The sequence below is a fragment of the Triturus cristatus genome, chromosome 7 (assembly GCF_964204655.1).
Source record: "Triturus cristatus chromosome 7, aTriCri1.1, whole genome shotgun sequence".
NCBI classification, from domain to species: domain Eukaryota; kingdom Metazoa; phylum Chordata; class Amphibia; order Caudata; family Salamandridae; genus Triturus; species Triturus cristatus.
In genome coordinates, this window is record NC_140590.1 from 43,284,204 (window position 1) to 43,299,338 (window position 15,135).

Consider the following 15,135-nt stretch of genomic DNA (forward strand, 5'->3'; position numbering starts at 1 on the left):
GGTCCAAAGACCTGCACTGACTCTGTCCTTATACTGCAGCCTGTAATGCGCTTATCAACGTTCTCGTCTGTAGGGAATAATCTTTTTTGGGGGGGCATGACAGGCCAAAGAACTTGATTTCTCATGAATGCTGAGAAGCAAGAATTGGAAACCTAGTGATGGGTCATCCATGGAAACTTAGAGAGCTGAACGTAAGGCAAAATTGGAAGAGTCTGTTCTACATAATCCACCTACCTAAGTCATTCTCAAACCTCCTGACAATGAAAGAAACACACGGGTCCCAATCAAATTTCAAGGTTGAAATGTTTCTTTACATGCTGTAGATGGCGATGATTTTGCTCACTGGAGCCGTATGCCAGACTACTGTAGCTCGATGGTGTTGGAGCTAGAGATCTACACACAAACCAGTTAGAGAGAATAAAATCTGAGGTGCAATCTTTGTGGTTTCTGGGTTGAAGCTCAAGTTACCTCGAAACTGAACTTATACCCTGCAGAAAAACAGATTGCAACATCTGCACAAAACACCAGATGGCAGGAGAGTGGAAGCATGAGATCTACAGCTACACTTGCTAGAGCAATACAGTAATCTACAACTGCAAAACACTGTACTACTACTCCACATTGTTCACTCCATTTATTGCATCTTGAACTTATTACCTCTACATGATAGATGAGCCTAGAATGCGACTCTGGCAGTAATAAGGACTACACTAACATACGCGTGACTATATATTAATACACTAATGCATGTCCATTGACATCACTGCATGAACAGAATACAACAGTACTGCACTGCATTAGATGGGCACTATGATGCACCTGTGGTCAATGCACACATTTAGGTTTGCGCTGCACTGTTAGGGTGCTCCTTACCTGTCACTGATGGAAACTGCCCTGAATGGCAAGCTGTGGACGCTGGCGCCTGGGACACAGCGCACCCTGAGCTGGCAGATACCATGCATGGATGCCCTGCATTCACTGATGTGGGGGTCACCTGTGCGGTGGATGTGATGACTTTCGGAAGGATGGCGGCAGGTGTGCTGCTGGCCACAGAGTACACAAGGCCCTGGGCGGATGTCTGGCTAGCGGCTGTCAGAGCAGTGGTACCTGGGGTGCCAGCACTGGGATAAATTGCTGCAATGACCTGGTTAGTGCACACTGGAGTAAGCTGAGGGCTGGGGATAGGAGATAACCCCACATGTCCTGATGCCAGCAGAGGAGCCTGACCTGAAACAGAACAGAGAAGAACACGAAGATCAATAACCTCTGTCCGCTATCGGATGAGTCAGACAGGCGAGAGAGACATTGTGATAAATGAACAAAGCTGTTTGACTAGGTACCTTCAAGGCTCCCAAACAAGTGCATAATCTTTGTGAATAAACTTTCCTCTAGCCTGCTACAGATTTTATGAATCAGGACAACAAACACCCAGATGTAACAATCTCCAGCGCTGTGGCCGAGGCCACATCTGCACCAGCCTTTGTATCGGAACCTGAAGCCTGTCTCTCCAATGGACAGTAAGGATATCATACAGGGCATGGATAGTATCCTATACACTTGTGTAACGCGCCCAATGACTTTCATGAAGGACTGTGCTCGCCAAGATTATCAGCACTTTCCAGAACCCCCCCTTCCCCCCCCTTCAGCTGTTGAAAACAAGGACAAGCCGCCTTCGAACAAATGACCATGGCCCAGCTGGATCCTGCCAGGTGGTCTCTCCAAGCAGGCTCTCTTCTATGAAGATAATAGAGAAGGTTGTGAAGCAACGCTTTGAACAAAATGTTTGGCTCGGGCAGACAATCCTACTTTCCATCAAGTGGGGGCCAGAATCTTGGATTCTCTATTTAAAAAGGCGCTATTTCAGTGGCTATATTACGTGATAATGGACCTCCAATATATGTACATAAGAATAAAATAACCTTAGACTGAAAATCTACCTAGAGAGTAACAGCGTCCGGATCAAGATCTCAAGTCCTATGTACGTGTACGGCTCATTCACAAGGGAGGCGGAGGATGTTTATGAGTGGCAAATCGTCATGTACTATACCAAGAGGAGGTGCGTCTTCCACTCCTTTCAGAATTACACAAGGGTTGGGGCAGTTTTGATATGAATGGGGATGTTGTCCAGCTCTATGGCCCATAGACGGTGAAGCCTGCTGGTGTTGTAAGTGTGCAGCCAATCTTGGAGACAATGTAAACTTGGAGAAGGAACCATTGTGCTTCTCTCAGTGTTGGAGTGATAGGCAGGAACTTTAGGCCTTTGATGACATGAGTACACGACTAACCTCTGGCAATGATCCTTCTACTGAATACTCTAACCATAGATCACCTTAAGAATATCCGCAGGCACCAAACTGGATCAGAAACCTTTTTCCAGCAATGCTCCTGTGCCCATAGGTGGTACCAAGGGGCTTCATGAAGACTCCCCGGAAGTTATGGAGCAGAGCCACATATAAGTGCCACACTGCAGTCTGATGTCAATTTATCTTTCTCCATCGCGCCCTCAGACGCAGAGCAGTTTGAACAAACCGTAAGTAACAGTGTGCTAAAAATGACCTTGGAACCCTATTATGATGTTCAGCAGTCCACTGCACAGACATGTGGGAGGGCAATGAGAAGTCTGTGTTTACAAGAACACCCACCAGAAGGAAAATGCTACTTACCAGTATGCATCTGTTCTTGGCATGTAGAGCTGTAGATTGTACACTTTTGCATAGATTGCCATCTGGTGTTGGGCTCAGATGTTTGCATGTTTTTTTTTGTCTTCGAAGAAGTCTTGTAGTCACGAGGTTGGTGACTTCTCCTTCGGTCGACAGTGCGATTGGGCATCGGCTCCATCATTAGATTGTTTTTGCCACGTAGGTTTAGATGGAGTAGTGAGAAATAGAAAGATGTCCATGCGGAATGTATCTAAGTAAGATAATACTGGAACAGATAGAGGTATCCGGGGAGGCGGGTGGGCCTGTACAACTCTGCAGCGCTACAGTTTGAAATAGTGTTCTAAATACAGCCTGGCCCACACTAGCTTGTTGTTTTGCCTGCACATCTACACAATAGTGTTTTGTGAAGGTGTGTGGTGTGGCCCAAGTTGCTGCTTTGCATATGTCATCTAGGGGAATGTTCCCTAAGAATGCCATTGAAGCCCCTAGTTTGCGTGTAGAGTGAGCTCTAGGGGGGATGGTTAATGTGCGTTTGGCTTTGATGTAGCATATTTGAATGCATTTTACAATCCACCTTGCAATTCCTGGCTTGGATATAGGATTACCTTTATGAGGTGGGGAAAAGGCCACAAAAAGTTGTTTGGTCTGTCTAAAGGATTTTGTTCTTTCAATTTAGTAAAGTATTGCTCTTTCAACATCTAAGGTGTGTAGAGCTCGTTCTGTCACTGAGTCTGGTTGAGGAAAAAACAGTGGGAGTTCGACAGACTGGTTGAGATGGAAGGCAGATACTACTTTGGGTAAACATTTTGGGTTAGTCCTAAGAACCATTTTGTTATGATGGATTTGTAAAAAATGGTTCTTGTATGGTTAATGCCTGGAGTTCACTAACTCTACTAAGAGACATGATAGCGACTAGGAAGGCTACTTTCCAAGTGAGGAACTGTAGTTCGCATTTGTGGAGAGGTTCAAAAGGCTGACGCATTAGTCTGGTAAGGACTACATTAAGGTTCCACACCGGAGAGGGTGGAGCTCTTGGTGGAATTATTCTTTTAAGTCCTTCCATAAAAGCTTTGATAGCAGGAACTCGAAACAAAGACAAGTGTTGTCTGTTTTGTAGGTAGGCCGTTATGGCGGCGAGATGTAACCTAATAGTTGTATATGCTAGCTTACATTGTTGTAGATGCAAGAGGTAACAGATGATGTTCTGAGTGGAAGCATCTAGTGGGTTGATCTTGTTGTGCGTGCAATAAATGACGAATCGCTTCCATTTTGCCGCATTGCATGCCCTTGTTGACGCCTAGCCTCTTTAATGACATTCATACAGTCTGGTGGGAGGTTGAGATAGCTGAACTCTAAGATTTCAGGACCCAGATAGCAAGGTTGAGTTGATTGGGATCTGGGTGTCTTATCTCTCCATGGTCCTGAGTAAGAAGTTTGGGTGAGAGGTGTAGCTTTTGATGTGGTACTACCGATAGTTCCAATAGAGTTGTGAACCATGGTTGCCTTGTCCATGTTGGAGCAACTAGGATCATCGTGAGGGAATGTTGTTTGAGTTGCCAAAACACTAACGGAATCAGTGGGAGAGGCGGAAAAGCGTAAGCAAATTTGCTTGACCAACTCATCCATAGCGCATTGCCTAGGGACAATGGGTGTGGATACCTGGATGCGAAGTTTGGGCTTTTTGGTGTGTGGCAAACAGATCTATTTTTGGGTGTCCCCACAGGCGAAAGAATGGAAGAAGAACTTGAGGATGAAGTTCCCATTCGCGCATCTGCTGTGCTTGACGGTTGAGCAGATCTGCAATCCGATTGTGTACTCCTGGGAGGTGTTCTAACAGGAGGTATATCTTTTGCGTAATGGCCCATCTCCATATTGTTTGAGCTAGGTGTGAGAGCTGTAGGGAGTGTGTCCCGCCTTCAATGTCAGATATTCTTGTAGAGCGCACTTATCACCGGATGGTCTCAAGGCGCTTACAACGAAAAACAGCGATAACAGACAGCGACCTGAAACTGATGGAATGTTTACTGAGGAAAAAGCCAGGTTTTCAGCTTTTTACGAAAGCATTTGTGGTCCACTATGGACAAGAGGTGAGATGGTAGTCTATTCCATAGCAAGGGGGCCAGGTAAGAAAAGGTGCGGCCACCATTACGGGACATACGAAAGCGAGGCTGAACAAGGTATGCTTTAGTACCGGACCTTAACGATCTTCCTGGTATGTACCATTGTAGTTTTTTTGCTAGGTAATTAGTTCTTGTGTGTAAGACTTAGAATTTTGAAATTGCTTCTTTGTCGCACTGGAAGCCAGTGAAGGGTTTTGAGATTAGGGGCAGAAGGGCTTCTGTATGTAATACATTGCTGTCATGTTGTCTGTTCGGATCAGGACAGCCTTGTCTAGAAGGTGTAGTTCAACGCTAGGAAGATTGCTAACAATTCCAGGTAGTTGATGTGAAATTGTTTTCGTTGGGGGGGGGGGGTCGAGATACCTTGGATGGTATGGGTTTGACGATGAGCTCACCAGCCGGTGAGCGATGCGTTGGTTTTTAGCACTATCTGTGGAACTGGCTCGAGGAACGACCGCCCTTTGGAAAGGTACTGTGTGTTCCACCATTGTAGAGAGCGATGGGTGCGGTTGTCCACCAACACCAGATCTGTTAGCTGACCTTGAGCCTGGTTCCACTAACGTGCCAAACACTCTTGTAATAGACGCATTTGTAGTCTTTCATAAGGAACGAGAAAGATACAAGAGGCCATCATCCCTATTAATTGCATGAACACTAGTGCTGGTAGTGAGTGTTGTGGCTGAAATCTTTGAATCAGCACCTGCATAGCACTTAATTTGACTGGGTTGGGATATGCTAGTGCTGTTGAAGTGTTTATTGTAGCTCCTAGGTATTGCTGTATTCTAGACAGTTGGAGGTGGGATTTGCCCACATTTATGGTGAATTCCAGACTGTGAAGCAGTTGTATTGTGCTGAGCGTGTGTTGAACACAGCTGTTGTGCGATTTTGCTTTTATGAGCCAGTCGTCCAGATAGGGAAAGACATGAATGTGTTTTCTTAAGTGGGCTGCAACCACTGCAAGGCACTTGGTGAAAACTCTGGGTGCCGTGGTGACCCCGAATGGTTTAACTTTAAATTGGTAGTTTTGACCATCTACCACAAACCTGAGATATTTCCTGTGAGAGGGATGAATGGGAATGTGGAAGTAGGCGTCCTTTAGATCTACGGTGGAGAGAAAGTTGCCTTGCTGAAGTAGTGGAAGCACTTGTTGTAAAGTGACCATGTGGAAGTGGTCAAATTGGATGTAGAAGTTGAGCGTTCTGAGGTCCAGTATGGGCCTGAGAGAGCCGTTCTTTTTTGGAATTAGAAAATAAAGGGAATAGATCCCTGTGCCTTGATGAGGCAAGGGAACCGGCTCTATTGCATGTTTTAGTAATAGTGCACAAACCTCTTGTTTCAGAAGCGTCAGGTGTTCTGATGACATTGGACGCTGTTTGGGAGGAATGTTGGGAGGGGTAGAAGTGAGTTCGAGGAAATAACCATACTGGAATTCCAGACAGGCAGGAACTGTGAGAGGCGTCCCCCTACAGGAGTGGGATGATCAGGGGAGGCACTGGGAAGTCACGGTTTGGTGTTAAGGGAGGTGTGGGTGTTATTAACCCTGCCTATGCCCTTGTTGTTGTTACCCCTATAACCTCCCCTAGAGTAACCTCTGGAAAAAGAGCCCTGGTTGGGACTTTTGTAGGATGAGGACGGGAGTTCTGGTGCATTTGTTTTGGAGCCTTCTCTTAAAAATGAGCATCAAAAGGAGACTCTAGTAGAGGTTGACTGCAGGGCTCCCATGGACTTGGCAGTCTATGTGTCGTCCTTTATTTTTTCTAAAGATGTGTCCACTGCAGGTCCCAAGAGGTGCTCATGGTCAAAAGGCTGATAAAGGATACTGTTCTGCACTGCTTGTTTAAAGCCAGATATCCTCAGCCAGGCATGTCTGCATAGTAAAACGCTAGTATTTACTGCGCAGGACGCAGTGTCTGCTGCGTCGAGCGCGCATTTGATGGATGTGTTAGTTATCAGTTTGCCTTCAGTATAAGGTCATTGGCCTTAATCCTTATATTGTTGCGGTAAGTGTTGAATGAGATTTTCCAGCTCATCATAGTGAGCCCTGTCATACCTTGCCAAGAGGGCTTGAGTGTTGGCTATTTTGCAATAATTAGCAGCTTGAGACGTCATGCATTTGCCTGATGCATCTAACAACTTAGATTCTTTGTCAGGAGATGGAGTGTCACCTGACCCCTGAGAATTTGCCCTTTTGCGTGCATTGGCTACGACCAGGGAGTCTAAAGGAAGTTGACCCTTTATGTATATAGGGTCAGTGGGAGCTGCCTTGTATTTTTTATCTACTCTGGGGTTAAGCACCCTAGCTCTAACCGGGCCTTTGAACACCTCAGGAGCGTGTCTAAGAAGACCTTTTAGCATTGGCAAGACATGGGATGATTTTTGTGGCTGGTCAAAGGTTTCTAGAAGGAAATCCTCCTCTACAGGGTCGGAGTGTAGTTTGACTCCATGGTATGTTGCGGCCCTATTAATTAGTTGGGCAAAGCCCACATTGTCATCTGGTGGAGATGGTCTTGAGAGGTAGAAATCCGGATCATTATGTAATTCTGGATCAATATGTAAATCTGGATCGGTATTACAATCATGCCATGGGTCTGGAACCTGTGGTGACTCATCAGGATCCTCAGTGTGTAATGGTATTATATTATCATCTTCTTGCCCATCCCCATGTGCATCGTCACTATCCTCTGGTTGTGGAGAATGTGCTGGAGAAAGTAGTAGGTTAGGGTTCATTGGTGGGGGGGTTGAAGGTGGTGGCGAAGTATTAGGGGCCATGTGTATTTTCTTTAGAGGAATCGGTGCATGTGGTAAATGTTCTGGTTTCCTCTTTGTAGGTAGCGAAGTAACTATATGACCAGTCTTTGGATGAATTAAGATGGTGGTTTGCTTCGGGTCCGGGAGAAGAAGTTCTTTGGAATAGATAGTTTTCTTCAGAGTGGAAGATTTGTCTTTCGAAACTGGTCTTGGCTGTTTAGCAACAGTGTCCGGTATGGAAGCTTTCCCTGGCTCCGAGACCTTCGGTGCAGATTGTTTCGGCTTCGGATGTTTTTGTTTGGGAGGCTTAGTTATGGAAGGCTTCTCTTTAGATGGTTTTTGCTCCGAGGTCTTCGGTGCCGAGGACTTACCAGGCTGTTTCGATGCCGAGGTCTTATCTGACTGCTTCGGTGCCGGTGGGTCTTTTTGCATTTTCGGGTGCCGAATGTTTTACCGCTGTCGACGGGGAGGGGCGCAGCAGGTCAGGAGACTTTTTTTGGTGCCGAAGATGGTTTTTCAGGAAAAGGTGGCTGCCTCGAGTCAGAGCCGGAAGGCTTTTGTTTTTCTTTCGGAGCCGGGGCGCTCCAAGTCTTTGTTCGGTGTGGACTTGAGCCCGGAGGCGAAGGTGTCACCGGAGCCTTTGGTATGGGCTTGGGTGGGGCAGGGGTCTCGGTATTCACGTCCCTTTGAGCCGCGGTGACGTCATCTTCGGCATCGGAGTCATCTGCTTCGGAGTCCAGGACCTGTTCTTCCTGTTCTGGTAGGCTATCGGAACCTGGATGGAAGATGTCCGGAATGGAACCTGTGACTCGGGGCATCTCGTGGCATCTAGCTAGACGATCCCCGATGGCCTTCTTGGACTTGAGGGATAGACAAGCCTCACAGTTGTCCTCTTGATGTTCTGGAGAGAGGCACAGATTACAAACGGGATGGAGGTCAGAGTGTGGGAATTTAGCACTACACTGGGGACATTTCTTAAAGGGAGTCCATTCCATCGACGTCCGTCGTTACCGGCGCAGGTAGGCCCAGCGGCCCATGGCAAAGTTCGCATGCGTCGACGTTTTTCGAAAGCTCTGGTCGTCGAGGATGCGCGTCGAAAGGTACGCTATCAAGACAATACCATCGGTTAACTGTGATTGTGCGTCAAAAGTGGGTTTGATAACGACACCGACCCGGAGTGCAGCAAGTCACATCCGAACCGGATGGCGGAAAAAACTAATCCAACGATGGAGCCGATGCCCATGCGTACTGTCGACCGAAGGAGGAGTCCCCAACCTCGTGACTACAAGACTTCTTCGAAGACAAAAACAACATGCAAACATCCAAGCCCAACACCAGATGGCGATCTATGCAAAAGTGTACAATCTGCAGCTCATATGCCTCGAACAGAGCAAATTGTCTTCACCTTAACCACATACAAGAGAGCAGTACCTCCAAAAGGCCTTCCCTTTCTTTACTCAAAAGAATCTTATAAAACATTTGTCATACGCTGTAGAAAGCAGGCTCTGTATATACTATACCAAAGTGAGGTATAGTGTGCACAGAATCCAGTGGAACCCCAAAGGTAGGCAGAGGTAAAGTTAGATAGCACCTCACTCTCTATTTGTGGTAGTGTGGTCAAGCAGTAAGGCTTTATCAGAGGACAGTGTTAAGCATTTGTAGTACACACTCAGGCAGCAAATGAATTCACACACTCAAAGACTGAACTTCAGACCAATTGTTTTGTATAAAAATATTCTTTTAGTTATTTTTATTTCCTAGAACTAAGTACTTTGCGGTAAATATACAGTTTGTAACACATTTTGGATTGCAATTGTAAATGCACTTTGTTTTGACTTGCAGTATTGTTTCTGAGAAATGCAATGCTTTGTAAATACAGTACATATACTTTGTATAGGGTTTTCAGTAAGATTACAGGTAAGATACTTTTGAGATTATTTTTCTTACTCAGTGTAGTATACCTAGATACTACACTGGGACATTTCCTGTAAACAGGTAAGTAAAATCGTTTTTGTTAGTTAGTAGAATTTTAAAGAATTTCCTTAGGTTTTCAAACTCCACGCTTCGAAACTTTTCCAAAAAAAGAAAACAGTCAATGTTATCCCATGGAGGAAAGAAAAATGGTACTTACCAGTAGACATCTGTTCTTGGCATGTAGAGCTGTAGATTCACATGCTGTGCACACTCCTGCCATCTAGTGTTGGGGCCGGATGTTTGCAAGTTGTCTTTCATTGAAGAAGTATTTTCCAGTCATGAGGTATGGTGACTGCTCCTTTTGGTGATAGTGCGCATGGGCATGGACTCCATTGTTAGATTGTTTTCCCGCAGAGGGCGAGAATGGAGTTAGTAAGAGAAGTAACAGGAGCTGTCCATGAATGCATGTATCTAAGTAAGATGCTACTGCAACAGGTATAGGTACCCGGGGAGGTGGGTGGGCGAATATGACTCTACAGCTCTAGATGCCAAGAACAGATTCATACTGGGTAAGTAGCATTTTCCATTTGAGGCATAAGAGCTGTAGATCATATGCTATGCATAGAGTATATATCAGTTATCTCCCAAAGCGGTGGCTAACCTGTATCTTTTGCAGTGGTTTGAAATAGTGCACGTAAAACTGCCTGGCCCAATCTAGCTTGTTGTCTTGCTAACACATCTACACAATAGTGTTTTGTGAATGTGTGAGGTGCAGACCATGTTGCAGCTTTGCATATGTCATCTATGGGTATATTTCCTAAGAATGCCATAGAAGACCCTAGTTTGCGTGTAGAATGTGCTCCAGGGGGAACTGTTAACGTTTGTTTTGCTTTTGCGTAGCACATGTGAATGCACTTAACTATCCACCTTGCAATGCCTGATTTTGAAATGGGATTGCCTTTATGTGGTGGAGCAAAAGCAACAAAAAGTGGCATAGTCTTTCTAAAAGGTTTTGTTCTTTCAATGTAATATAGTAACGCTGTTGGGTTTGGGATGGTAGGAGGTGAGACTTTGTGAGGTTTATGGTAAACCCCAAGTCGTGAAGCAGTTGGATTGTGGCGTGTGTGCGATTTAAACACTGGGTATGTGACTTGGCTTTTATGAGCCAGTCGTCCAAATATGGGAAAACGTGAATTTGTTGTCTTCTTAAGTGGGCTGCTACCACTGACAGACATTTTGTGAAGACTCTGGGTGCTGTGATGACTCGGAATGGGACAACCTTGAACTGGTAATGCTGACCGTCCACCACAAACCGAAGATATTTCCTGCTAGCAGGGTGAATGTGAATGTGGAAGTAGGCGTCCTTGAGGTCTAATGTGGCAAGGAAGTCGCCCTGTTTGAGTAAAGGGAGGACCTGTTGTAGAGTGATCATATGGAAATGGTCTGATTGTATGTAGATGTTTAATTCCTGGAAGATGTCGTACAGAATCAGATGATCGAGCCATGGTTCTCCGAGCTCGACGATCCCAAATTGTCTTCTTGGAGCGGAAAGAGGCACAAGCTAGACAGTCTTTGGCCTCGTCCTCGGGTGAAAGGCAGCGGTTCCACACCTCGTGAAGATCGGCGTGTGGAAACTTGGATCCACATTTAGGACACTTTTTGAAGGGAGTCCTTTCCATGAGCCAAAGGCCTAATGGCGCAGGTAGGCCCGAAGGCCTGCGTCGACGACCGGAATCGAATATTTCAAGTTTGAAGAGATGCACGTCGAATGGGATCGCGATCGAAACAATACCGAAGAATGGGTGAAGGATTTCACGTCGAAAAGTAGATTAGTAACGACACCGAACTGGAGCGCGATGAACACATCCGAGCCCAATGGCGGAAAAAAACAATCTGACGATGGAGTAGATGCCCATGTGCACTATTGTCCAAAGGAGGAGTCACCTATCTCGTGACTTCCAAAGGCTTCTTCCAAGACAAAAATAAAGTGCAAACATCTGGGCCCAACACCAGATGGCGATCTATGCACAGTGTGTGATCTGCAGCTCATATGCCTCGAACATGATGTTTTGGATTGAAGCGTCGAGCAGTTTTACTTGATTGATATTACAGTAAATCACAAACCGCTTCCATTTTTCTGCATGCCCTTGTGGTAGGGTGTCTATCCTCTTTGATGATATTCATGCAATCTGGGGGAAGATTGAGGTAGACAAACTCTAAGATATCAAGTGCCAGATCGCAAGGTTGAGATGACTGGGATCTGGATGCCTTATTCCTCCATGGTTCTGAATGAGGAGATCGGGAGTGAGATGGAGTTTTTGGTGGGGAACTACTGACAACTCCAAGAGGGTTGTGGACCAGGGTTGACGGGCCTGTGTGGGAGCAACTATGATTAGTGTCAGGGAGTGCTGTTTGAGCTTCTGAACCACTAAAAGAACGAGTGGGAGAGGCAGAAAAGCGTAAGCAAATATCCCTGACCAGTTCATCCATAGTGCATTGCCTTTGGACAATGGGTGTGGATCCCTGGATGCGAAGTTTGGGCATTTTGCGTTTAAGTGGGGGACGAACAGATCTATGTCTGGGAAGCCCCACATTTGAAAGAACGGGAGGAGAACCTGAGGGTGGAGTTCCTATTTGTGGATCTGTTGTCGTTGACGACTGAGCAGATCTGCAATGTGGTTGTTTACTCCTGGAAGGTGTTCCGCATGGAGATATATTTTGTGAGGTATGGACCATCTACAGATGCTCTGAACTAACTGTGAGAGCTGGAGAGAGAGAGAGTGTCCACCCCCCTGCCCCCCCAGTTTTTGTATCTAGTACATTGCTGTCATGTTGTCAGTGCAAATTAGAACAGTTTTGCCTACTAGATGAAGTTGAAAAGCTTTCAACGCTAGAAAAATTGCTAGGAGTTCAAGATGATTCATGTGGAGTTGCTTTTGAGTCCACATGCCCTGAATGGTATGTTTTTGTAGCTGAGCTCCCCAACCAGTGAGCGAAGCGTCTGCTGTTTGCACTATCTGTGGAACCGGGTGGACGAATGGCCGCCCCTTGGAAATGTTTTTTTGTAATACAACACTGCAGAGAGCGATGGGTGCGGCCATCTACCAACACTAGATCTGATAACTGACCTTGAGCCTTGTTCCACTGACGTGCTAAACATTCCTGGAGGGGACGCATTTGGAGTCTTGCGTAAGGAACGATTAAAATGCAAGACACCATCATTCCTAGTAACTGCATGTGAGAAAGTGCCATCTTTCTTGCATGGTATGCCCCCACTTATTGCTGATGTACTTTGACTGAGTGTGCCCTGGGCTCCTGCCAATCAGGTACCCAGAGCCTATGTTCCTTCCCTAAAACTGCATGACAACCGTAACCCAATTGGCATCTCTGGCCACAAGTCAGACCCTGGTAAATGGTACCATAGGTACCCAGGGCACTGTGACCAGAGAAGGCCCCTAAGGTCTGCAGCACTTATTGTGCTACCCTCAGAGGCCCTGTACCCTGACACACACACACTGCCTTTGCAGGCTGAGTGTCTTGGTGCAGAACAAAACAGAGTCGACATGGCCCACATCCCTGTGTGCCATGCCCACAACACACACTGCCCTGGCATACCTCAGTCACCCCTCTAGCTGAGTGCCCTATGCCGCTTTTCGTGCATGAGACAGACAATTTAGGGTCTGGTGCACTATGAAAGAGTGTCCGAAAAAGAGGTCGACATGTTTCAGCCCTGTCTCGTGCCCCTAAGGGTCAGGTGGGCTCTCATCAGGACCTTGTCTATGTGTGGAGGACACTAATATTAGTAGGTCTCCTTGTGAAGAAGATGGGAGTAAGTTATTCCACCAGCACATGTATGTTCAATTTCAACCTTGTATACTCAAGTGGAGGATTACATCGGGTAAAGAAGGCTTATCCCCGCTCTTTTGGACAGGAGTAAGTGACTTGTTCTGCCGCTGCTTCTCATTACCCTAAATTGTCTGTCTCATGCACGAAAAGCGTTTTTAACAAACTCGAACCCAGTCTTATTAAAATTATATACTCGTTTTACGAGTTTCTTAACTTTCACTCACTATACACCCACACGGTTCCACGTTCACTACCACGATCACTACTGAAAAAACCAGAGGCAAAACCTCCGGATGGAGGAAGCATTCATTAACCCAATGATGATGCTGTCACGTTGTTAAGCACGAAGCGGATAATCGAACATACCGCTGAAATCCCACCTGCGATAAACGTGATTGAGGGTTTCTTAACAGTACCCTGTACTGTTTATGCTAACCTTGGTTCTTTCAGGACCAGTGATCCACTCTCTACCTGATATTTAGACATTTGAGAAAAAGAAGCTGAGTGGGTCACAACCCCTTCTTTCTCCCTCCTTTTGATTTGTATACACAGGGATGTGTGCCATGTCGACTTTCTGTTTTGTCCGATACCCAGACACTCAGCCTGCAAGAGCAGTGTGTTTATGTCAGGGTACAGGGCCTCTAAGGGTGGCACAATAAATGCTGCAGCCCTTAGAGGCCTTCCCTGGTCACAAGGCCCTGGGTACATAGTGTACCATTTACCAGGGTATGACATGTGGCCAGGGTTTGCCAATTTGGGTTTTAGGTTACAGCACAGCTTTCAGAGAAGGAACATAGGCCCTGGGCACCTGATTGGCAGGAGCCCAGGGCACACTCAGTCAAAGTACATTCAGCAATTCAGCAAAAAAGTGGGAGCATACCATGCAAGAAAGAGGGCACTTTCTCACAGGCATCAATTAACTTTGACTACTTATCAGGAGGAGGGACTTCACCAGTAGACTGTTAAGTAAAAGTAGCTCTCTTACGTGCGTTCGAAACTACAAGAGAGCTAAAGGCAGCTGACATTTTATGTAGGCAGGGTCAGTAGGTGCAGGTTTGTACTTTTTGTCCACTCTAGGTGTAATTATTCTGGCTCTCATGGGGTCTTTAAAAATTTTGTCTGCATGCTTAAGCATTCCCTTTAACATTGCTAGTGTTTGAGTGGCTCTTTGAGAGGAATTAAGGGTTTCAAATTGGCAATACTCCTTCACATTCTCTTTATGTAACACCACCCTAGAGACTGAGCAGCCCTATTAAGAAGCTCAATGTATCCTATGCTGTCATCAGGTGGTGAGGGCCTAGACGGATATCGATCAGGGTCAGTATCATATTGTTCCCATGGTCCAGGATCCCTTGGCCTACACTCCTCGTCCTCCCCATCCCCTTCCTCCTGTGGGTCAGGTGATGGTGCTGTTGGTTTGTTTGTGGGTGTAATGAGCAGGTTTGGATCAGTAGGTGGAGGAAATTAAATGTAAGGTAGGGAAGGGTTAGTGCCCACATTTCTCTTCTTCAGAGTTATGTGGTAATCCTCCAGTAGGCCCATTTTCCTTTTGTCAGGCAATTTGGTAAGTATATGTCCAGTATCTGGATTTATCAACAGCTCTTTTTATTTCAGATCCGAAGATGGAGCATCGGATCGAAGTTCTTTATCGAGAGTCTTTTGTTTACTTGCAGTTTTCGGTATCGAAAGTTTCGGCTCCGAAGTTTTGGGTTCCAAAGATTTAAGCTTGGATAGCGGTGGGTTTCGGCACCGAAGATTTTGGCTCGGTGCCGGTATGGGGCAGACTAGAGGCCGAACCCGAAGGCCTTTCTTTGGATTTCGGCACCGGGCACGAAGACAGGGTGCTC

General features: G+C 46.1%; 1 protein-coding gene across 1 annotated transcript in view; it reads right to left on the reverse strand.

Moving 5' to 3' along the window:
- The window catches only part of CIC (capicua transcriptional repressor), a 786,494-nt gene that overhangs the window by 198,901 nt on the left and 572,458 nt on the right, over nucleotides 1-15,135 (reverse strand). The window contains exon 15 of the mRNA XM_085615585.1: nucleotides 874-1,227. Within this exon, the coding sequence (XP_085471711.1) occupies nucleotides 874-1,227 (354 nt within the window). The remainder of the gene's footprint in view (nucleotides 1-873; nucleotides 1,228-15,135) is intronic.